This window comes from Phascolarctos cinereus, unplaced genomic scaffold, assembly GCF_003287225.1.
Source record: "Phascolarctos cinereus isolate Bilbo 61053 unplaced genomic scaffold, phaCin_HiC Scaffold_2;HRSCAF=192, whole genome shotgun sequence".
Classification (NCBI taxonomy): Eukaryota; Metazoa; Chordata; class Mammalia; order Diprotodontia; family Phascolarctidae; genus Phascolarctos; species Phascolarctos cinereus.
The window spans coordinates 40,743,548-40,769,109 of record NW_027555625.1 but is presented as its reverse complement, the minus strand read 5'-3'; the positions used below and the strand labels follow the sequence as shown (position 1 = coordinate 40,769,109).

General features: G+C 45.9%; 1 protein-coding gene across 2 annotated transcripts in view; it reads left to right on the top strand.

Moving 5' to 3' along the window:
- The window catches only part of URGCP (upregulator of cell proliferation), a 38,391-nt gene extending 14,596 nt beyond the window's left edge, over positions 1–23,795 (top strand). Inside the window, exons 2-4 of one of the 2 annotated variants that reach the window (XM_020963498.2) lie at positions 5,568–5,641; positions 18,319–18,375; positions 20,364–23,795. In XM_020963498.2, coding sequence (XP_020819157.1) covers positions 5,568–5,641; positions 18,319–18,375; positions 20,364–22,954 — 2,722 coding nt within the window. In that variant the 3' untranslated portion in view covers positions 22,955–23,795. The remainder of the gene's footprint in view (positions 1–5,567; positions 5,642–18,318; positions 18,376–20,363) is intronic. The other variant, XM_020963496.2, reaches the window with a different exon arrangement.
- Positions 23,796–25,562: the final 1,767 nt, after the last annotated feature.

The following is a 25,562-nucleotide window of genomic DNA, read 5'->3' as shown; positions in this document are numbered from 1 at the left end:
TTCAAAGTTCCTCACTGGTCATATGCTCATACCCACCATGTACTTTTTCACTGCTCACTGTGTGATATTCATTTTAGGTTCTTCAGAGAATGCTGTGTTCCATGTTTCCTAGTCATAGAGCAACATTAGTAGAATACCAATATTTAAAGAGATGAGCCTTTAATTCCAGGACTCTTATGGGATCATTTACCAAAGAGGTGTCAAACTGGTTAGGAGCCAGCAAAACTCCAAAATGTAACTGCGAAATGTTTAAAAAAAAAAGTAAAAATACAATACAATATAAATAATGCTTTCTAAGCTAATACTCGGCCCAGAGGCATCAATTTCCATTTGAGTTTGACACCACTGAAAGAACTTTGCAATTTCCTGACAGTGTTTAAGACTGGATCCAACACATTGTCCATTTGTACACTCTGTCCATTCTTAATGCTGAAGAAAAAAAATCCTAACAGGATATCACAAATTTACTAGAAATGACCTTTATTGATTTATCATTATTTTTACAGACAGACAGACAGACACACAAACACACGCATACAGAGGATGTCCAAATTGCCATAGTTCCTACATTTCCTCTCTATCCCCAAGACAAATTGAACAAGTAAAAGGTCTTAATATGCTCAAGTATAGTTTAAGACTAAGATTCCCAAGCAATATTCCCTTCCTGGACCTGTTCACCCAAAGACTGAAATATGGGTCTCCTCTCACTGATCAATTTGCATGTCAGTCTTTCTAGATGGAGGAAGGTAAGTCTTAGCCCTTTCCCTTCAGGAGATGAAGAAAGAGGACACCACAATGAGATGAGTCAATATCCTAATTATTTCATGGGGTGGGGAAAGGCAGGGATCTAAACTAGATTGGGCTTCTCTCTGTTCAGAGGGCAGTGTCCACTCTCCATCTGTTTCCTTAAAATTTCCCAAGTCTGGAAAAGCTTTTAGGTCAGAGAAATGTTATTTCTTCACATTTTCAGTTAATAATAATAGTGTCTAGTGTGGCCTAGTGGATAGAGCATCTAGCCTGGAGTCAGTAAGACTTGAGTTCCACTCCGGCTTCAGACATTTACCAGCCACATAAGCCCGGGCAAGTCACTTAACCAATTTGCCTCAGTTTCTTCATGTATAAAATAAGCTGGAGAAGGAAATGGCAAACCACTTTAGTATGTCTGCCAAGAAAATCCCAAATGGGGTCAGGAAGAATCAGACAGGACTGAACAAGTATTTACATAGCATTTTAAGCTTTGTAAAGTGCTTCAAAAATATCTCATTCGATCCTTACAACAGCCCTGGAAGGGTAAGTGCTATTATTCTTATCCTCATTTTACAGATAAGGAAACTGAGGCAGACAAAGGTTAAGTAACTTACCCAAAGACACACAGCAAGTGTTTAGTTGTAGTTCAGTCGATTTTTCAGTCTTGTCTGACTATTCATGACCCCATCTGGGACTTCCTTAGCAAAGATACTGGAGTGATGTGCCATTTCCTTCTCCGGCTCATTTTACAGATGAGGAAACTGAGATAAAAAGGGTTAAGTGACTTGCCCAGGGTCACACAATTAGAAAGTGTCTGAGGTTTGATTTGAACTCACATCCACTTCTGGTGGGGTCATAATAAATTATGCAAAACATTATTATCTGTATGATTATAAACAAATAGGGCAGTATTAAGGATACTTTGCATTTGTACTACATATTAATTTTTCAAATTATCTGTGAGTCCATGCAATCCTTTTACCTTAGCCTCTTAGGATTGGAGAGGCCCTGGAGGTCATCTAGTCCAACGACTTTATTTTACAAAATGAGGAAACCCAAGGGAAGGAAGGATTCAAACCCAGGCTCCCGGACTCCAAATCCAGTGCCTTCCCTCTGTTGATTCTCTCTGATTTTTCCTGTCTATACTATAATTGTCTACCCCATCAGACTGGAAGCTTCTGGAGAGCAGGGATTATCTTTTGCCTTTCTTAGTATCCTGAGGATTAGCACAGTGCCTGGCTCAGAGTAGATGCTTAACAAATGCTTATGGACTCAATTTTTCTCTATAATCAATCAATGAGCATTTATTAAGCACTTACTGTGTACTGGGTACCATACTAAGCAGGGAAGATGCAAAGAAAATTGAAAAAGCAGTCACTTCCTCAAGGAAGTTGCAGGTAAAGTGGGGTTCCACTGGGGGAGATAACATGTAACCCCACTCCCTCTCTTCATCTCTGTCTTTTTCTCCCTCCCTCCTTCCCTCTTTCTCTCTCTCCCTTTTTCTCTTTATCACTTCTTCCCTCTTTCCTTCTCTCTCTCCCTTCCTCCCTCCTCTCTTTCTCTTTTACCCCTCTTTCCCTCTCTTTCTTTCCTTCTCTCTCTCTCTTTCTGTCTCTCCCTCCTTTTCTCTCTCTGTTCTTTCCTCCTTTTTCTCTCTATAAATAGACATACATATATAGCATATTTATACATACATATGTTTTTTGTATGTCTGTATATAGCTATTGTACATATATACATTATACATAAAGAGTAGATACAAGGTAACCTTGTGGGGGAAGGCTCTAGCATCTTGGGGGTCCGGGAAAACATCTTTCCTGCAGACGGTGATATTTGAGCTGAGGCTTGGAGGTAGCCAAGTACTCTAAGAGGGAGAAGGAAGAACTTAGGCAGGAAGGACAGCCGGTGCAAAGATATTTTGCTAATGTCATTAGTAACGTCAATTTGAATTACACAACTCTTTTAATTTTCCAAATACTTTTTATTATTCAGAGTCATTCTCATCATTTAGTCTTGTCCTAGTTTCATAATACCCCTTTGAGATAGCCACAGTTTTATTATAGGAGGTCCTTGGTTTTAGACGTAGAACACCCAATTTAATGCAACAAACTTTTATCACGCATATACTGAATGCAAAGCACTGTGGGTGCTTGGAGACTACGTCTCAAAGTAGAATCATAAAATGTTCTAGTGATGATCCAGCCTGCTACTCTTGAAGGTGAGGAAACAGGTCCCAAAGAGGTTATACCCCTTGGCCATGGTGTCACAGTTAGAGGCAAGGCTGGGATTAGGAGTCAGGACCCCTGGTCTATTTCTGCTTCTACCACACACACCACCATCTTGGATTTCTATGGGGTGATGAGTTCAGGTTGTGTAGGTGCTATTGCCTACATTGTTCTGGAAATCTATGACGGTGACCGAAAACATGAGACAAGATGGCAAAGTGAAGGGCAGGCAAATATTTTATTACCTTGCCAGTAGTACTATGTACATTACATTATGTATGAATGTCAAGACAAACAACCTCTCCCATCAACTGTAAATATAACATATGGCTACTATATCTGCACTAATGGGTGATGCCCGCTCCCATTGACAACAGCTGGCATTTAAAGAGTCCTGGGCAGCTGGCACTTCATCTCATTGGAGCCTTACAACAACCTTTTACAGATAAAGTCTTTGAGGCCCACAGAGGTTGAGTGACTTGCTTTTGGTCACAGAGGGGAATAACTGGGACCCTGGAAGAGAACATGACTTGAACCCAAGCCTTCCTAATCCTCAGGCCAGTTCTCTATCCCCACTATGCCATACTGCCTTTCATCCAGCTTTGTGGGAAGAGCTCTAGACCAGCAAATCAAGGTTCCCTTTGGCCAGCTAGGTGGCGCAGTGGTTAGAGCACCAGCCCTGGAGTCAGGAGGACCTGAGTTCAAATGTGGCCTCAGACACTAGCTGTGTGACTCTGGCCAAGTCACTTAACCCCAATTGCCTCACCCCCCCAAAAAAAAGAATAAGGTGCAGGGCTTATAATGATATGCCAAACATGTCACAACTCAGGGGCTGCTTCTTTTTTCCTGGGGGCCAGAAGGGCTCTGAGATGGTCCTCCATGGTCCCTGGGGGACAAATATTAGCTTCAGTTTCTTGGTCATTTGACAGGCATAGGACAATCCAAATCTGCATAATTTCCAATAGCCAGACGTTTTTTGTTTGTTACTTTTAAAACGAGGAGGCTGTTGCACAGTCACAGTGGTATCTCCCAACTTAAAGATGTTTATTCTAAAAAATTTTTGCAGTTTCATGGTTTGGTTAGATTCTGTCTTTGCTGGGTCATTCTTCCCCTTCCACCCTCTAAGTGCGGGCAACCCCCAGGGCTTTGTCCTAGGCCATCTTCTCTTCTTTCTCTACCCCCTCACCCTCTTACTTGGGGAACTCACCAGCTCATTTAACATCTCTAGGCAGAAGATTCCAGAATATATTATATTATGTATTATATACACATACAGATATATACAATTGTATATATAAATCTACATTTATATTATACATTATTTAGTATATTTATATATTACACATATACATATATGTATGTGTATATATGTATATATACACATATGTATATATACATACTATATATATATATATACACAAATACGTGTGTGTGTGTGTGTGTGTGTGTGTGTGTATAAAACCATGCTAAGGCCAACATTTGCCACCTAGGAGACCATGAAGAACTATTTCAGAGACCTTCTTTTGAATATGTATGTATGTATGTATGTATGTATGTACACACATATATGGCAGGTACCACCATCTTCCCAGTCACCCCAGTGGATTCTTCCCTCTTCCTTACTCCCAATATTCAATTGGTTTCTAAGTCTTGTTGATCCTCCCTAGTCGCCATGTTTAATATCTATCCCCTTCTCTCTATATAGGTTCTGCCCTAGGTCAGGCAGCCAACAGCTTTCCCTTGGTCTCAGAAAATAGGACTTGGCCATTAATCTTCTCTTCCATTTTCTTTGGATGGACTCCATCATGACCAAAGTTGATTCGATCAGATTTATTTTCTACATCCCCATTTTTAGATGACTTTCATTGTATCTTTCACATTATGTAGGACCTTTGTCATATACCATTGAAAATACCATTTCAAGCGGGCTTTCTGTGTTTAATTCATAGAATATAGCTTTGTGGATAGCTATGTATCAATGTGTCTATGGCCAGCAGTAAAGTACAATAATTTTATTATCTTTTTAGTACTAACCTGGAAGGAGTGTGTGTGTGTGTGTGTGTGTGTGTGTGTGTGTGTAGGGATTTGTACTAATAGATCACAGATTTTTCCCAGGAAGAAATCTTCGAGGTCACAGAATCCAAGTGCTCTCACCCCTTTTAAATAGATGAGGAAAATGAGGTCCAGACAGAGGAAAGAACTTGCCCAAGATCGTAATTATAGCTAAAATTTATACCACACATTAAGGCTTGCAAAGCACTTTACAAATATTATCTCCTTTTGTCCTCATAAAAACCATGGGAGGTAGGTGCTGTTATTATTCCCCATTTACAGGTGAGGAAATCGAGGCAAACATAGGTTAAATTCCCCAGGGTCACAGAGCTGGTAAGTGTCTGAGGCTGGTTGTGAACCTGGGTCTCCCTGACTCAAAGCCCAGCATTCTCTCCATTGATTCTCCTCTCCTCAGCCACCGGCTGGGATGTGGACTCTCAGAGGCTCCCAGCTCATCCCACTCTCTCTAGGTCAGAAGACTTCCTAGGTCCCAGGAACCCTCCCTCATGATCTCTATTCGGTTTTCTTTTCAAATTGTTTCAGGCACTCTGATTTGGGAGAAGTGGTGCCGGAAGGAAAGGATTCAGAGACCACACAGGCTGAACAGGAAAATACAGGTAGAGATTAAGCCCAGCCTTGGGACTGCATCGAATCTCCACCCTCGGTCCCCTGGGATTCCTTTTCACTTTCCCCAGATCGGTTTCTCTCCTTTCCCCTGGGGCCAATAAGGCAGGAGTGCTCACCTCCCCAGCCGCCCTAGCCAGGCGCTGTTCACCTCTCACCTGGACTGGAGCAAAGCTTCTTAATCAGCCTCCTCCCCAGAAATCTCTCCTTTCCCTAACCCAGTTGTGTCAAACTCAAATAGAAACAGGTCCCTGCCGGCTGGCTGTGTGTTGACTTCTAAAACCACAAATGAATATTAGCTGTGTTGTTTTGTATTTTTATTTCTCTTGTTAAACATTTCCTAATTAATTTTAATCTGGTTCAGGACACACTCTCATTTTGCTGGGAGAGTGAGTTTGACACCTCTATTGTAATCCATACTCACTTGAAAAAATAATATTCCTAGAGCAGGAACCTGACCAGGTCACTCTCCCCTCAAGAACCTTAGGCTCGCACTTGCCTAGAGCACACAATGCAAACTTTTCAGCCTAGCATTTAAAGCTTTTCACAGTCTGGCTCCAAACGACCTTTCCAGACTTCTTTCACTTTGCTCCCCTTCCTGGGCTCTCCATTTCTAGCAAAGCGCTATCCTTGTGGTTCTGCAAATACCGAATCCTGTTTCCTGCCTCTGACTTTGCATGTGCTGTTTCCCCTGCTTCCTGCCCACCCTCTGCCTCTGAGAATCCTTAGCTTCTTTCAGGGTCCGCCACCTCCTCCAGGAAGCCAGTCCAGATTCCCCTCCTTGCTAGTCCTCTCTCCTTCTTGTTATTACTTTATCTGTTGCACATGCTGTATCCTGCAGGTAGGATGTAATGAACTCCTTGGGGACAGAGATTATCTATCCTATTGTCTGTATGTCTCCAGCACCAGCACAGTACCTTTTACACAGTAGACACTTAATCAGTGCTGGGGCCTAGAATTGAAAAACAAGTCCACCTCCACCCTTATATAAAAGCTCAGCTCTGTACCTGAGGAAGGACGGCAGGCAAGGTCAACTTTGCAGACTGATAGAAAAGAAAATACAAAAATTCTCTGCCATTAAGAATCCTTTCCACTTGGGTGGGCACATTCTGATCTCTGAACTCACCCGGGAAGGTTTTTTGTCTGCACAATTATTGACCTTTCATGATAATTAAGGTCAATAGAGATTCATTCAATTTATTCAATCAACAAATATTTATTGAGCACTAACCCTGTGGAAAAAGACATGGCTCCTGACCTCATGTGGGGAGGATACAACATGGCAGACAATTAGGGTGTGAGCTGGTGCAGATAGCTAGGGGCCAGGCCCGGAGTCAGGAACAGCTGAGCTCACCACTTCACCCAGATTCCCACTTAATGGGTGACCATGGGTGACCTCTGGGCCTTGTTCACAAACTGAGCTAGGATTGTACTCCATGGTTGCCAAGGACCCTTTGACTGCTATGTCTAGGTTATGGCTAGTAGCACATGTCTTAGAGGTTTGTAATGAGAACCAAATGAGTTAGGAAGCCATTCTGGCAATCAGAGGAGGTGGGTTCAAATCTTGCCCGTCATGATTGCTATCTGTATGAATTCCCCCCTTTGGTCAAGTTCCTCAACCTCGCTGGATGGTCTCAGTTTCCTCTTTGGTAAAATGAAGGCATTGGACCCGATGGCAACTATGATCCTTTTCCTCTCTAGATTTAAAGCCTAGCAAAGTGCTTCTTAAATCTTAATGTATATCAATCTCTTTTGTTATTATTAACTCCTCTTCCCTCTTCTCAGAGAAGTTGGGCTAACAGACAAGAACAATCATTAACATTTTGCCTACTGCTTTAAGGTTTGCAAAACATTTACACATAATGCATCTCATTTGAACTTCATGAAAAAAAAAACCCTGGGAGAGGTAGTTGCTATTATTATCCCCATTTTAAGGATGAGGAAACTGAGGCAGAAATTAAGTGACTTGTGCAGAGTCACATAGTTGGAAAGGGTCTGAGACAGCATTTGAACTCAGATCTTCCTGACTCCAGAGCCAGTGCTCTCTCCACTGCACACCTAGCTGACTACTTAGTTAGCCTCTAAGGTCATTTCCAGCTCTGAATTTCTGATCTGCTGACTCCGAATCCAACATTCCACCCCCTCCACCATACTACCTATCCCAAAGCCCCCTTTAGCTTTCTCCTATATTGTGTCACACATTCCTGCTGAAGGACTCAGATTTCATTGCCCCTCTCATGGGCATCTTAATGGGCAGCTTAAGTCATAAGATTGTAGAGATGGAGCTGGACAAGACCTTGGAGGTCATCTGTCCAACCCCCTTATCTTACCAATGAGGAAACTGAGACCTACAGAGAGAGGCTAAAGGATACGTCACAGGTCACAGAGATGGTAAATAATAGAGATGGCATTTGGACCCAGGTCCTCCGACTCCAAATAAAGATGGTGGACAGGAGGAGAATACTCCAGGGATAGGGGCCTTAGGGAACAAACACACAGGAGTGAGAAAGGGTGGAATGAGCTCTGGAAAGAATGGCTAATGCCATTTGGCAGAGCTGTAGAAGCTCTCTGAAGGTGAAACACACAGCCTGCCTTCTCCCCTCTCGTTGCTTCCAGGATTCCTAGAAAAGGCTAGGGACTCCTACATGAACATTATCGAAAGCACGTTCTAAGATACCTCCACTCCAAATCTGAACAAACTCCCCTGCTACTCCCCTCACCCATTTTAACTTATTCATTCATTCATTCATTCTGTCTAGACCTCTATGAACTTCAGGTGAGTAAATTTTATGACTACAGATCAGAACCTGTTCTGCCTCCTATGTACAGTCTTAGAATGTTGCCTGAGGCCCCTAACAGTCCAGCAACTTCCGAGAGTCCCACTCTCAGTTTATGTCAGAGATGAGAATTAACCCAGCTGTGGTGAGCGTTCATCCATTTATAGCATATAAAATATAGAAAAATATAGAAGCATATAGAATCGAATATAAGTGAATATCAACAGCCAGGTGGTGCTGCAGTGGATAGAGGTCAAGTGGACTTAGGCCTGGACTTAGGAAGACCTCAGACCTGACTTCAAATCTGGCCTCAGACACTTACTAGCTGTGTGACCCTGGGCAAGTCATTTAACCCTGTTTGCTTCAGTTCCTCATATGTGACACGAGCTGGAGAAGAAAATGGCAAACCACTCCATGTCTCTGTCAAGAAAACGCCAAATGAGGTCAGGAAGAGTGGACCATGATTGTTCATTAAAAACAACGGGAAGGATATCAGCTCCCTGAGGACAGGCAGCAACTCTGTTTTAGTTCTTCTAGTGGCAGTCATTAGTAGGAACTTAACAAATGCCCATTGAATTGTTATCCACTCATAGTAGAATGGTGGCCAGGACTAGGGGCCTTGGGTAGAGTAGAAACTGCTGGTAAGAGAATCTGGCTGCAGAAAGTCACAGGCCAAAGGAGGGTCCCTCTACCTGGAGGAACATGGAGGCCCTGAGTGTATCATGCCTCAGGTATGGAAAAGGAGAAGCTCATCTTTTAGATAGGAAGTTTCTTGACTTTTTTGGTCCACATATTGGCCCGATCCCTACCAAGCTACTGCTGGGCCCAGATAAGAAGCATCTCTCCTCGTCCTGGTCTCTGGGTCCACAACTCACCATTCTTTGTAACCAAGGTGAGGGTGAGTGGGTAAGGGGTCCCAGGTGGCCTCCCAAGATCTCAGGGATGCAGGTTTGGATTAGAATCTGGCCTTTTTCTCTAAAACGTCCAATGAAGGGGCACTGACTTCCTCCCTTGATGGTGGGTTCTTTGCTGAGGGCTCATATGGTCAGAAAGGTTTCCCTTTTAAATCAAAATCTAAATTAGCCTTTCCACAATGTGCATCTACCAGCCTTGCTTCTGCCCTCTGGGATTAATCCTACATTCCAGATTTCAGGTACATGAAGATCCTTGTTATGTCCCTCTCTGAGACTTCTCCATGGGAAACATCCCCATTTCTTTTGACCCATCTTCATTCAGCATGAACTCAAAGCCCTTTTGCCATCCTTGTTGCCCTACTCTGGACTCTCTCCAAATTATCTATGTTCTTCCTAAAATTCATTACCCAATTGTTCAGTCATTTCAGTCCCATTGGCCATTTTCTTGGCAAAGATACTGGAGTGGTTTACCATTTCCTTCTCTATCTCATTTTACAGATGAGGAAACTGAGGTAAACAGGGTTAAGTGACTTGTCCAGGGTCACACAGCTAGTATGTGTTTGAAGTCAGATTTGAACTCAGGTCTTCCTGACCCCAGGCCTAGTGCTCTATCCACTTTGCTCTATTACGCAAATCTGAACACAACAGGCCAAAACAAGCTTCTCCCAATTAGGTCTGGGGGTTGGAGGTAGGGATGGGGTGAAGTGAAGTGTTTCTGCAGTAATTCTGAGTAATGCTTTTTTCAATATTCATCTGCGTTTTATTATTTCCAAAGGTCACTCCTTTTAAGGGATAATCCATATTCAGACCAGTATTGTATATTACAAATATACTCTCATCACAGATGTGGGAAAGTGTAGTTGATAAAAGCTCTGAACTGGAAATCAGTAATGGCTTGGATTTGAATCCTGCCTCAGACACACATTGGCTGTGTGACCTTGGTCAAGACAGTGGACCTCTCTGAGCCTCAATTTCCTCATTTATGAATTGAGGACAAGGATAGCACCTATTGTTGCTATGGTAAGGGTTGTTGTGAGAATCAGCTGACATATTTGAGGCAGAGTCACCCAGTGGAAAGGAGGTTGGTTCTAAGACAAATGGCCTAGGCTAGAATCCCACCTCTGACCTTACCACCTTTGGGAAAGCTGATTAACCTCCCTGAGCCTCAGTTTCCCCATCTGTAAAATAAGAGGTTGAATAGAAGGCCTCAATAATGCATGTACATGTGAGTCATTGGTATTGGTCATTTTGGTTTGCTCCCAGTTAATACAATGTAACTCAAGAACTTACGAAGCACCTACTAGGTTCCAGGTGTTCTGTGTGTGAGGCCCTGGGGGTACAAAGACAAAAGCCAAGTTGCTTCTAAATGAACTTCCATTCTACCTTGTAGGTCCAGTGGGGTGGAAGGAGCAATAAAGCATGCAGAAATTCATTTTAAGAAAAGTTTCCTGGAATGGTCATGTAAAAGGGAGCTTCTATCTTAATTAAATTGTTAAAGGTTTTTTTCTCAACTTAGCTCTGACGTATGTATGGTTGTCACCAAAAGCTGATAACCATCAGTTGGTCAGTTAACAGGCATTTATTAAGCTGTCTACTATGTGCCAAGCACTGGGCTGGTAATACAAAGAAAGGCTAAAACCAGTCTGTCAATAATCATTTATTAAGCACCTACTATGTGCCAGGCACTGGGCTAAGTGCTGGAGATACAAAGAAAGACAAAAACCAGACAATAACCATTTATTAAGCACCTACTATAGTAAGGCACTAGGCTAAGTGCTGTGGGATACAAAGAAAAGCAAAAAGTGCCTTTCCTCAAGAAGCTCACAGTCTAATGGGGGACACGACATGCAAACAATTATTTATACATAAGCTGCGTATAAGATAAACTAGGAATAATCAACAGATGAGAGGAATTAAGGGGAATCAGGAAAAGCTTCCCAGAGAAGGTCGGATTTTAACTGGGACTTGAAAGGAGGAGGTTGAGATAAAGAGGGAGAGCACACCACGTGTGGGGACAACCAGAGAATGCCCAGTGTCTGGTGTGAAGTACAGCCAGGAGGCCAATCTTACTGGATGGAAGAGTACCTTTCAGGGAGTAAGGTGTAAGAAGACTGAAAAAATAGGAAGCGGGTGGGTTATGAAGGGCTTTGAATGACAAACAGAGGATGTATTTGTTTCTGGAGGTAATAGGGAGCACCTGGAGTTTGTTAAGTATGGAGGTGACAAGTTCAGACCTGGGTTTTAGGAAAATCACTTTGGTGGCCGAATGGAGGATGGATTGGAGTGGGGAAAGACTAAAGACAAGCAGGAACTCCCCACCCCAGGCAGGCTATTCCAATAATCTGGGTGTAAGCTGATGAGGATCTACACCACGGAGGTGGCAGTGTCAGAGGAGAAAAGGAGGGGTATTATACTCTAAAGGTGAAATCAACAGGCCTTGGCAACAGCTTGGAGATGAGGGGTGAGGGTGTGAGAAGTCAAGGATGATACCTATAATGTAAGCTTGGGTGACTGGGAGGCTGGGGGAAGGGGGAAGGGTTTGGGGGTAAAGATAATGAGATCAGTTATGGACTCATTGAGTTTAAGCTGTCTACTGGACATCCAGTGTGAGTTGTCTGAAAGGCAGTTGGAGGTGTGATATTGAAGATCATCAGAGAGATTGAGGCAGGACAGGTAGATTTGAGAATAATCAGTATAGAGATGATTAATTGAATCCATGGGAGCTGATGAGATCACCAAGTGAAACAGTATAAAAGAAAAGAGGAGGGCCCTGGATGGAGTGCAGAGGGATATCCACAATTTAATGGAAAAACATTAAAAGGTATTAGTTGTCTCCCCCATCCCCCCAGCTGAGAGAATTCTATGTTCTTTCCTAGAGGTGATAACTAGCCATTGACTGATTTTGAGCAAGTCAGTGAGTTGGTAACATCTAAGTGCGGCTTAGGAAGAGGCTGGGGCAGCTAGCAGCATAAAAGGATCAGCTCAAGGAACTCTGGGGATGTTCAGCCTAAAAGACAACTGTGGGATTGGCAGCGTGGGGGTGGATATTTGAAAAGCTGTTGTATTAAACCTATTATCCTTGGCTGGGGGTTAGGGGGAGGGGAAAGGAGAACTAGAACCTATGAGTGAAAGTTGCCAAGAGTCAGATTTCTGCTCCATGTAAGGTAAACAGCTTATTAACCTTTAGTAATGAATACCTGGCTGCCACAAGAGCAGCATGGCATAGCGGACAGAGAGGCTGGCCTTCGAGCCAAGAAGATCCAGGTTCAAATCCTGTCTCTGATGTGTGTGATCCTGGGTATATCATTTAATTTCTCTTAATCTGCCTAAGCAATTCTGACTATGAGCAGTAGCTGAGCTGCTGCTGATCTACATGGGTCAGAGGTGTTTCCATACTATGAGAGTCCCAAGTGATGACATCCCAGGTCTAGGTGGACACCTTTCCCTACCCCTGCAGGAAAAATTCCAAAAGTGGAATGTGCTCTCTGGGGAGGACTATCGTATTTCTCTTTTATTCGTTCAATGATTTAAATTTTCATTAATTTATTTTATCTGTTTATTTATTTTCTTCAAGAGAAAGCTAGAAGGGCCCCTTGCCAGATAATAGTGAAATTGGTTTCATTAGATTGTGATCTCCTTGAGGGCAGGGATTGTTTTTGCCCCCCCCCTTTTTTTTAATCCCCAGCATGTAGGCACCACACGCCTGGCCAATAATAGGTGCTTAATAAATGCCTTGATACCCTCTAAGTTTGTTTCCTATTCTGTAACCATGAAGTGCCCTGGGAATCAGATTCTAGAAGCCATGCAGGTGCCCATGGCTCCTGCTCTGGTTCTTTGCTTGCCTGGGAAGCCCCCAGGCCCCATCAGCTGGCAAAGCGGCAGCTGCTACCTCTCTCTGCTGTCAATCCTCCCTGACGTGCTCTGGATCCCAAATCCCATCCCTGGGGTGCACAGTGGTGGATGAAATAAGGCCAATTCATCTGAGGCCATTGTGAGGAGGTGGTCCCCGAGGCTCAAATACAGCCAAGACCCTAACTTTTGTGGGGAAAATGAAGGATTCAGACTGAGAAGCGATTTTCCCTGCCAGCAGAACACCCCTAACCTCTTGCTGCTGAGGACATGCTTTGGAGTTCTCAGAACTGCCGAAAGCCATCCTGCTCTGATAACCAGCCCTGCTAAGTTCAGGCCCATCTGTCCCCAGGCTGGCCACAGGCTGATGAATTATTTAGCCTTAGGAATTCATGAAGCCTTTCTCTTTCTGTCAGGGTCTGGTCACTCGCTGACATGCCCTGGGGACAGGCTTCCCCAAATAGACCCAGAAGGACTGGGAAACACCCGACAACAAAAAAATCCGTCAGCAAGTGTACAATGAACAATGACTGTGTGCCTAGGGATGGGGGTTCTAAGCTGTCCCAGGCCTCTTGGTGCTTACATTCTCATGGAGGAAAAGAAAATATAAATAGGTCAGAGTAAATGAAAGGTAACCTTATCTGATTAACAGAGGAAACCATGGTCCTGGGACCTGGGGGGAAGGGAGAGGAGCATGTCCTCCCAGTCACTGTCCTTCAGTCAGTCAGTCGATAAACTATTTACTAAGCACCTACTATGTGTCAGATACTGTCCCAAGTGCTGGGAATACAAAGAAAGGTAAGCTCACAGTCTTAATGATTATTCTCTTTCTCCTTCTTTGTCTCTCTCATCACTTAGTAGCTGTGACCCTGGGCAAGTCGCTTAACCCTGTTTGCCTCAGTTTCCTCATTTGCTTATCTGTATACTTATTTTATCCCCAAGTAGAATGTAGTCATCTTGAGGGCATGACTGTTTTTCAACTTGTCTTTGTATCCCCAGCCAGCACATAGCACACAGTAGGTGTTTCCTAACTATTTACTGAAGCTGTATTGAATAGGGAGGCCTCCCATTCAGACGAGGGTAGAGCTCAGAGCTGGCCTCTCCACGGGCTTCTGATTTCCCATCTGGAACCCAGGCCCAGCAAGACTGTCAAGTCAGACAAGTTAGACTCCACAGTGGTACCAGATGGCTGCCAGCTGCTTAGATTCTGGCCTCGGATACCTCCACAGTATTTTCTCCCCCCACCCCACCCCAGCTCCTTGGCATAATGTGGTCATCTCTCCTTTGATGTTTTAGATGTTTGTCTAGCTGGGAGAATATGTCCAACAGATTATCAGGGGCAGGGGCTCCACAGAGACGGTTCTAGAGCTCATTTCTCCATCTGCGTTTCATCATTTCCATCAAATTTGCTACCTCCTCCACCCAGAGGAGGCACTTTCGGGGGGGGGTGTCTTACGCCCCTCACCTCACCCCACTCGCCTGGGCCTCTTGGCCTAGTTCTCTTTGCTTCACCCCTAGAACGGTTTCTAGCCTGCACACCCATCATCTCCAGCCTCGAGGCTGCTTCCTGACTCCCTTAAGTAGGTCTAGGAAATGGCTGGTGGCTGAGGCTTCCTGAGGCCTCAGGCATACTCACATAATGCCGTGACCTCTTTGGCTGTGTGGCACCACAGCCTCCAGGCCTCTGATTCCTGTCATGCTGAGGAGTCACAATAATGTGAATTGGTGGAGGAAGAACCCCAGCTAGAAAATCACAAGTCCTTGGAGTGTGCTTATGATGCGCTCCCTAGTAGACTGTAAACCCCTTGAGGGCAGGGGCTTTGTGATTTGTGTCCCTCGTAAATATAAAGGCAGACATCTGGCACAAGGAGTTTACATAGATATTTAGAACAGGAATTGTTCTGTAGTTCACAGTCAAGCTGTGATTGGACTCAAGTTCATCTCTAGAGGGAGAAAAGAAGAGGGAGAAGAGGGGAGGGGGAGGGGAAGGGAAGAAAGGGAGGGGGAGAGAGAAGGGAGGAAGGAGAAAGGAGGGAAGAGGAAGGAAGGAGGAGAGAGGAGGAGGAAAACGGAGAGGGGAGAAAGAAGAGAAGGAAAGAGGAGAGAAGAGGGAAGAGAGAGGAGGGAGGAGAGGGGAGGGAGAAGGGGATTCTGGCAGCAGAGTCCCTGATTGGGGAGTGCTGCTGGGAAGGCAGACTATTCCCTGAGGACCCTGGTACTGCATACCGCTGACCCTGAGAGGTGGGGATGTTGGCAAGGGGAACTAGATGGTGGTACCAGGGTGGAAACTGACAAAGGGAGGCAGGGTGGTACAATGGAAAGACCAACGAACTTGGAGTCTTTTGCCAGTTACTGCCAGTGTGACCTTGGGCAAGTTTTAATCTCAGACTCTTTATCTGCAGAATGATGGCAGGTGGTCCCATGGAGGAGAAGGGCACTGGCTCTGGAATCAGAGGAGTGGGCCCACCGTGCTTACTGCCTCAGTGATTTGGGGCCTTCCCTAGGCCTAAGTTTTCTTCTCTGTAAAATAATAGGGTTGAGCTGGATTTTTTTGGAGGAAGTTCAGATCATGTGCCATCCCTCCTCCTCAAGAAATATCCATGGCTCCCTATTGCTTCCAGGATGAAAACACAAATTCTTCTCTGGCATTTAAAGCCCTTTACAATGTTGCTCCAGTCTGCCCTTCCAGGCTTATTACATATTGAGGGCTCTGATTATAGACTAGTCAAACCAGCTGGCTTGCCTTTTGTTTTATGCCACATTCCATCTCCTGCCTGCAAGCCTTTGCCCAGGCTGTCCACCAGAATGCATTCCCTGCTTGCTTCTGCCTCGTGGAATTTTTAGCTTCCTTTGAGGCCAAGCTCAAATACTACCACCTATAGCACCTTTGTCCACCAACCTCCCCCTTCAGCACGAAGTATATTTAATTCAACAAACATTTAGTAGGTACCTATTGTGTGCAAAGTACTGCAGAGGCACAAACAAAAACCCAAAACAGTTCCTGTCTTCAATTCCCTAGTATATGATATACATGGGGAAGGAAATAAACATTTATTAAGCACCTACTTTGTTCAAGACACAACAAATATCTCATTTGATCTTCACAGCAGCCTTGTAGAAGCTATCCCCATTTTACAGCTGAAGAAACTGAGGTTAAGTGTCTGATGCCATATTTGAACTCAGGTCTTCCTGACTCTGCATCACCTAGCTGCCCAATAGAACATACACAAAGTAAAACATTTTGTAAGGGGATGTGAAAACGCTCAACACTATAACAAATGTACAATAAACGATGGTATTTATTAGGTTCCTAGCATGGATAGGGCACTGTCTAGGCACCAGAAGAAAATTTAGAGAAGAGTCCAACACAGAGTGCTGTCTCTGTCTGTCTCTGTTTCTCTGTCTCTGTCTCTCTGTCTCTCCCCCTTTGGAACCCTAAGCAACATCTAAGGAAACGCAGGTGAATTTTCAGAACTACAGAGAAATGTTCATGGGGAAGAAGAAAGGTCTGTGTACACCCTGTGCTCCTAGCCTCAAGGAGATCTTGATAAGGAAGGCCCCCTTCTCCCCAGCCTGCCAAAGTCAAGGTCAGGCTGCCCTGAAGCAGGAGAGGGCTGACCTCGACCCACAGCCAGCCACAGAACTTGGAGTAAACAACTGGGTTGGAGGTGGCCTCACAAATTCTGCTTCCCAGATGGCTCAGGGGGAGTGAGAGCGTGTCAGCCTTCCGGCAGATTAGGAAGGAAAATAGGGAAATAAGTAAGTCTGGGCCACTGACAAGACTTGTCAGAAGGGAAGTAAAATAATATTTTAATGTATTTTAGCTGATTTTTAGCAGGAGGGTGTGTGTGTGTGTGTGTGTGTGTGTGTGTGTGTGTGTTTACACTTATGTACAAACATTCAAGAAGAGGGCTTCTCCCATGGATGGGGGAGGGGGTGCAGAGTGTGTTTCTTGACATTTTTCTTAACTATGAAAGATAGAAATGCAGTTTATTTTCAAGGAAAAAATAGAAATATGGGGCATAATATATATATTTGGCTTAAATTTTTTTTTAGATCAAACACTGTAATGCCCTGCATCTCTGTAATCTGGAGCTGTCTAGGAATTTTTTTCACCCTGGGTTAAAAACTGTTGGGGGTGGGGCATGGTTTGAGAAATGGGTGTGGTCAGACTGCCCTTTTCCCAACCTGCAACCTATCAGGCTTGAGAAGGATGGCAAAACCTGATGGGACCACAGGGATGAGGGAGGGGAGTGGTGCAAACAATCCCCCTTTGCTCCGCCCCCCACACAGCAGCATTAGAATGTAAGCACCAAGAGACCTGGGATGGCTTAGAATCCCCATCCCTAGGCATACACACAGTCATTGTTTAATGTACACTTGCCGATGGCTTTTTCGGAGTTGGGTGCGTCTGAGTCCTTCCGGATCTATTTGGGGAAGCCTATACCCGGGACAGGGGGGGCATATGCGTCAGTGAAGCAAGCATGGGGAATACTGGATGCCATGGGGAAGAAATGTGTCCTCCCAGGAAGGAAGAATCCCACCCCCCACCACCCCCCCGCCAATGTCAGCTTAGTCCTGCTCATCTCATGCTAATCGCGGGTCTGCTAGAACCCAGGAGCCAAGGTTCATCCTCATGCTAGTTTTTGTCTTGCCGGGAGGCCAGTTCTGAAGCTTCCTGTCCTCTTTGAAGTGTTCTTCCCCAACAGGGAGGCTTCCTCATTTGCCGCCTTTTCATTGGTTCCTTTTTGGTCCCTGCTTTCAGGTCAGATCCTTTGTTAGAATATCTCAGAAGGGAGGAAACGGATGCAGATAACCGGGACAATGGGCTTGGTGATAGGACAAGCTCAGACGCCTTGGGCTGAGAGTCACGGGACCAAAGGAGATAGATAACCCATGGAAACCTTAAAAGTGACATCTTAATGCCAGCTGCTGTCATCGCTGTTCTTCCTGTTATCCCAGATCTGGAGTGTGAAGAGACCCTTAGAGGCCATGGAGACCAACACCTTCATTTTTACAGATGAGGAAACTGAGGCCCAGAGAAGTTAGGGGACTTTTCCAAGGTCATACCAGTACTTTCATGTTAGCCAAAGCTTTCAACAGCTTACTTTCCCCCTGCTTTTTTCACAGATGGAACAGAAGGAGCCCAGGAGAATGGACAGGCAATTGTGGCTGACTTCCTTACAGGTATGGAATTTTTTCTTTCCATTTCTACCCACCTGCGCTTCTCCCTAATCATTCCCTACCTATTCCTTCCTCAGCTGCTTGGTCCAGAGAGAAATCAGAGGTTCGAATCCTGGCTTACTGCCTCCGTAACCTGGATCAAATCGTTTTTGATTCCTGGGCTAGGTGAAATTAAGGCGTTGGAATAGATGGTCTTTAAGGTACCTTCCCACTCTAATCTAGGATCCTGTGATTCTATTGGCCACTTAACTTCCACATCTGTAAAATAAGGAAATTGGACTAGATGGCTGGGGAGATTCCGTGCAGCTCTCCATCTGTGGTCTGTGATAAATTAGACCAGGGGTGGGCCTGAGGCCTGAAGGCCACATACAACCTTCTAGGTCCTTGAGTGCAGCCTTTTGACTTAAGCATTTGTTCTGTAAAATTTGGATTTGGTCCAAAAGGCCGAACTTCAGGACCTAAAAGGCCACATGCGGCCTTAGGGCTGCAAGTTCCCCACTCCTGAATTAGATCATTCACTCTCAAGCATCTACTTCTCTGCATAGCTAGGGGCTAGGGTGGTCTCAAAACCTCCCTCACAGGGAGACCCTGGAGACCCTCCTGGTGGGGCAGAGATGCAGTATCACAGTGAGCAGCTCTGCTGAGTGGCAGAATGACTCCCTATCTGGGTTGGGAAACAGGAAACCGGTGTTCTAATGCTCTGCCAGTCAAGGGGTAACCGGTGGCTTAACCCCTTCAAGGCTTTGTCACCCTCCTTATCCTTTCCCTCTATAATGGGCAGGATAACCCCTGCTCCTTTTCCAGGATAGGCACATCTCTCCTGTCCCTTTCGCTCTTTGTCACTAAGGAGCAGAGGCAGGAGAGGTAGCCCAGTAGAGGGATGTTTGTGCTATTACATGAAGAATGGGCAAATCACGTGCAAGATCATATGCAAATAAGCATGGTGGCAATGGGAAAGATTTTGGAAAAAAAAAGACCTCAGTTTCCTTATTTGTAAAAGGCAGGGTTTGACCTCTTTTAAGTTCCCTCCAGCTCCAGATTAATGAGTCTCTGATGATGATTTTATATTTTCCTGGGTAACTAATACCCTGAGAAGTCCAATAATTACAATATTGGTTTATTCTGTTGGGGAATATCAGAAGGAACCTGAGGCCTCTCGGCCACACGTGGCCCTCTGGGTCCTCAAGCGCAGCCCTTTGACCAAATCCAGACTTCAAAACAAATGAAGTTGGGATTCAGTCAAAGGGCTGCACTTAAGGACCTAGAGGGCCATGCGTGGCCAAGAGGCTGCTGCAGGGTCCCCACCCCAGGTTTACACAAATAGGAATTAAGTTAGCAGTTTGAAGGGGGAGGCTGTTTGAATACAACAGAAGCTAGAAATTGGTGACAGATTTGCCAAGTGATTATCCTGGACTTGAAGTAACCCAGTCTCAGAGATTTTCCTGGAGGAGAAAAAAGGAGGAAAAAAAAAGCCCACATTAGAAACAGTGGCAAAGGGGAAAGAAATAACTGAGACAGAAGCAATGGAAAAAATGTTGTATTTGAAATCAGGGCCTGGGTTTGAATCATGGTTCTGTTATTTACTACCTATGTGACCTTGGTTAAGTGACTCTATGGGCCTCAATTTCCTTACCTATAAAATTAGGGGCAGTGAAAGGGAGAAAAGATAATGGCTTGTTAACTGAAAACAGATTAATTTTTTTAAAAAATAAATCAAATAAGAGCATTAGACTTGAAAGCCTCCAAGATTCCTTCTAGTTCTAAATCTGTAAATCAGTGAGAAAATAGCAGAATGAATCAGAGAAGCATCCCCACAGACCCTCTCATTTACAGCACGGGACAGGGGTGTGTGTGCGCAGTACTAAGTCTGGCTTTGGGGGATACAGGACCCTGGCATCATAAGGCCAAGCTCAGGGCTTTCCTCCATCAGCCCACTGGTATATGAAGCATAGCAGGTTAGCACTGATCTTTTCCATTTTTTTTTTCTACAGAGGAAAGGAGCAGGCTTCAGGAAACGATGTTACTCCTGGGACTGGAGACATACTGCAACAGGAAACTCAGCCTCCAGGATGCCCGGCAGATCAGTTTTGACAGTATGAAGAACTGGGCACCCCAGGTGCCCAGTGATTTGCCTTGGAGCTTCCTGAGAAAGCTGTTGGCTCTCAACTCAGAAGTCAGAAACACCACCCTGCTATCGGACTTGCCCCAGGATGACAGGACAGGTGAGAAGGAAATGCAGATGGATGAGCAAGAAATATACTGGGGTACCTCCGAGGACATTTATTCTCTCACTGAACTGGTGACGACCCCCGATGTGCCGCTGAATCCCCTGGACCTACTCTGTGCACTTCTCCTTTGCTCGGACAATTTTCTACAGCAGGAGTTGCTGGTCAAGATGTCTCTTTGCCAGTTTGCCCTCCCTGTAGTCCTGCCGGACTCAGAGAGCCAAAACCACACCTTCCTGCTGTGGGCCCTGAGGGGGGTGATGAGGACGTGGTGGTGGCAATCCCCAGGGGGGCCCAGGACTCTGAGAGAGGAGAGTTTGGTGCTCACGAGGGTACCAATCATCTCCTTTGCACGCATGGACATCAGCAGCCACTCCAAGTCTCACCTCCTCAATGCTGTCATGAGCCCCTGTCACCACCAGCCTCATGACTACTTCTGCCACCGGGAGATGCCATCAGCGGCGAATGCGCGAGAGATCGCCGACGGCTTGGTCGAGATGTCCTGGTACTCTCCAGGAGGCAGCAGCAAAGAGAACACGGACGTTTTCCCAGAACCCGTTGCCTTTGCCAATCTGAGGGGTGAGATTGGAAGTCACTGGCAGCAGTTTAAGCTTCTGACCGAGATGTCATCAGCTGTTTTCATATTAACTGACAACATTGGCCAAAAGGAGTATGAGCTCTTGTGCTCTCTGAGCGGGTCGACCACTCGATATTACCTCATCCTTAGCCCCTACCGGGGCAAACGCAATGCCAACCTGAGGTTCCTGAATAAACTGGTCTCTGTCCTTCAAATGGACTACTCTCACGTCCTGGTGAAGGTCAGCAGCACGGACAGCAAACGCCTCGTCAAGAGGCTCCAGGCCATTGTAGTGAATGTCATCAAATCAGCAAGTAGGAAGGTGTCCCTGGAGGACATGGCAGAAACGGCTCGGACCCTGGGGCTAAAGGTGGATGAGGACTGTGAAGAGTGTCAAAAGGCAAGAGAGCGGGTGGAGAAAATCACCCAAGACATCAAGGACGTGGAGCTGTATAAAAGGGAGAAGCTCTGGTTACAGGGGGACCCTTGGAGAAACATCGCTCAGGTAGAGAAGGAGCTCTGCCGGCTGCAGAGGGCTGGGGACTCTTCTCCAGAGAAATACAAGTCAGAGCTCAGGCAGCGACTGCTGACCCTAAGGATGCACCAGAATCGGTATGAGCCAGGCTGCGGCATGCAGGAGTTTATCAAGGGAATCGCCAACCCTTCCCTCGTAGAGAAGCAGTTCTTCCTGGGATGGATGAAACTGAAGCTGGAGGAGATGGCCAGGCAGAGCCGGCGGCAGCCCCCAGAGGCCTTTGCTACCCTGGGACCAAAGCACAGCCAGCCCGCTGAGCTCAGTGAGCAGCTCTGGCCAGCTTCCTTGGGGGTGGAGCACTTTTTAAGGGAGATGGGGCAGTTTTATGAGGCCGAATGCTACCTCGTGGAGGCGGGGAAGATGGCGGAAAGCCAAAAGCGGTTTACACACTTTGTTGGCCTGGCCTCAGAGCTGGTCCTGAGTGGCTTTCCGCTGGAACTGATGGATCGAGGGACTTGCTGTGTTCCCTTGCGATGGGTGACAGGCATCCTGAGGGAACTTCATGCCCGGCTGGAGGGCAGACCCCGACTGCTGGTGCTCTCAGTGCTGGGAGCAGAGGGCACAGGGAAATCGACTCTACTCAACACCATGTTTGGGCTCCAGTTTGCCACCAGCAGGAGCTACAAACCCCATGGCACTTTCATGCAGCTCATTTCGGTGACAGAGGATTTTCGCCAGGACCTGGGCTGCGACTTCATTCTGGTGATCGACTCTGGGGGCTTGACGGGTGGGGCCACGGCTGCCAGGGGGGAGAGGTATGAGCTAGAGGTGTCCCTGGCCACTCTTGCTATGGGGCTCAGCAATATCACTGTGGTCAGCATGGCCGAAGCCAAGGACACCCCTCTGGCTGCCCTCCATGCCTTTCTGAAGCTTGAAAAGTTGGGGCATGTTCCCAACTGTCAACTTGTGTCTCAGGACCTCAGTGATGGGCCAGTCCCCAGACCCAACCTGAGAGACAGGAAACAGCTGCTAGAACAGCTGAATGATCTGAGCAAGGCTGTCGCTGAGATGGAAAAGCAGGAGAAGGAGCGGACCCTTTCTAAGATGGTCCTGTGCGACCCTGAGAAGCACATTTGGCACATCCCTCGCTTATGGCACGGAGTGCCCCCCATGGCGCCGGTGAGCTTGGGCTACTGCGAAGCCGTCTTTGAGTTGAAGAGATGCCTTCTAGAGAACATCAGAAATGGAGTGTGTCATCAACACAGAGACATCGTACACCTGGTAGAGCTGGTGGGGCGGCTGTGAAGGCAGAGACCCCTGGAAATGAGAGCTGTTGACCAAGCTGCTGGGAGGGACCTCTCCTCATGGGGAATGACGAATGAAGCTTGTGGTCCTGGAGAGACTTCCTGGAGAAAGAGCAGCTGGCGTCTGAGCCTGCTAGAGGAGAGAAAGACGCGGGAAAGAACAGATCAGAAGGTTGGCATCCTCCTAGGACCAGAGAACAAAGCACCCACCAAACCAGCTACTGCACTGACAAGCACAGAGAAAGAGAGAGAGCATTTTTATCAGGAATACAGAAAGCCTCCAACGTCGCTGATCTGAGGGCCCTGAAAGCCTAGGAAGGAAACACTCAAGCAGCTATTTTCTTCTCTGGCTTAGTACCATTCAAGGCTGCTCCCAGGTTGGCAGGCACTTCATAAGGGCTAGCCCCCTTCCATTCTGTCTCCTAGTGGAATGGCATGGTCCTCACCCAGGACAGCCCTGCCTGTCCTAGATGACTGTAAATGCCCAGGGCAGGGGGTGGGGAGGGTAGAGGGAACTGTGCAGAGATAGCCCAATGTCCCCTCTCCTCAGGGGAGGGTCATTCTCTTGTCTGACCAAGGGGTTCAGCATGAATGATGTCCCTGGCTAGAATGAACAGGACTGACATTTTCTGCCAAGGGCCCAAGGGGTACAAAGCACTTTATTTATTGACTTCTCTGCTAATAACGAGTGATAACAGGCAGGTTCTTCTTGTTTGTGCCTTAATTTTCCTATCTCCTAACTGAGAATCCGAATGCCCACCTGATGTGTTAGGAGGATGAATGAGAGTGTGTCTGTAAACTTGGAATACCTCAGAAAGTCACCATAAAAGTGTCACACCTCACTGCTTTCTTGATAGCCAGGAGTCATTCTTTCCCCCAGGATGTCCATGGGATATCTGTGCTGTACTCAGGGTTGCAAATGACCAGGGGGAGGCAGTTTGGGCAGCTGAGAACACTGGAGAAAAAGGAAATGGGACAAAAATACCGAGATGTCTTGGCCAAGACATAGGTAAAATTCCTCATCAGAGGGTAAAGGAAATACTTTTCCACTCAATTCAACACAGGCATTGGTTCAGTCTTGGCCTCTAAAGTACCATCCAGCCCTAAATCTATGACCCCACATGCACAGAAAAAGGTTGCATGGCCAAGGGGGGACCAGCCTTGGATTCAAGAATGAATGGATGGATGGATGGATGGATGGATGGATGGATGGATGGATGGATGGATGGATGGATGAATGAATGAAAAAAGCCCTCATTAAGCCTTAACTATATGCTATGAGTTTGAGAATAAAAAGAAAAATCAAGACAGTCCCTGCTCTCAAGGAGCTCCCACTCCAGTTGGGTTCCTACCTCTGACTGGAACTGGCTCCATGACCCTGAGTAAATCACCTAATATCACGGTGCTCCCACTTATACTTAAGACTATAGTGACCTGTCTGCATGAGCAGATCAAGCAAGCATTCAGTGAAGTGTTAAATGCCTACTATGTGTCAGGTATTGTGCTGAAGATACAAAACCAAAAATGAAACCGTCCCTGCCCTCAAGAAGCTTCCATTCTAACTGGGGTGGGGGTGGGGAGAATGGATCTAGGACTTCCTTGGGGCAGGGGTGAGAAGGGGGTGTTTCCACCCCTGGTAAAGACTGTATTTCCATACCTGTTTCAGTATGAGCTGTTGGTCCATTCATCCTTCATGGACATGGTAGAGGCCTTCCTCGGATTCTCCTCATAGTCAATCAGCATTATAATGCCTATGTACCAGGCACTATACTAAGCAGTGGGGATACAAAGAAAGGCCAAAGACCGTCTCCGCCCTCAATGAGCTCGCAATCTGACGGACGAGATAACACGCAAACAAACGTGCTAACCTGGTAGACACAGGAGAAACAGGAAATAATCAGCAAAGGGAAGGCCCTGGAAGGAAGAGGGATTGAGAAAGGTTTAGGGTGTAGCAGGAGGTACTCAGGATGTCCACCTGTAAATCCTCACTCTTACTGTATGATCAACCCACTTCCTTTCCCATTTATACTTATTTCCTATGATGTCCTTCATGCTCACTTTGACATTCGACTCGGTCAAACCAAGCGTTTATTAAATGCCTACTGTGTGCCAGGCACTGTGCTAAGCTTTTGGGGTTGGTCCCAAGCTGCATTGTACCTACTTTCTCTTTGGTCACTTGTAATTTTGATTCTTCCAAAATCATATTAACATGATAGTATCACAAGGGGAATGCTGGTATGAAAGAGGTGGATTTCCATCATCTTGAGTAGTTTGGGATCATGAGAAAACATAGCCATTTCCCAAATGCAATCCTCCTCCTGCTACTCAATTCCAGGTCCAGACAAGATACACATATTGGTGGACTTCATTCAAAACGCATTTACTAAGTGCCTACCCTGTATTATTTCGATGGACCCTGGAAATACAAAGATGAAAAGAGAAACAGCCCCTGCCCTCAGGGGGCTTCCATTACGCTGGGGAAAAATAGCATGTACACAGATTAAGTCAATGCCAAAAGTATATCAAGTGAATACAAAATAATTTCCCGGGGGGAGGATAGTGAGAAAGCACCAACAAGGCGGGGAATGGGGAAAGGCCTCTCAGAGGAG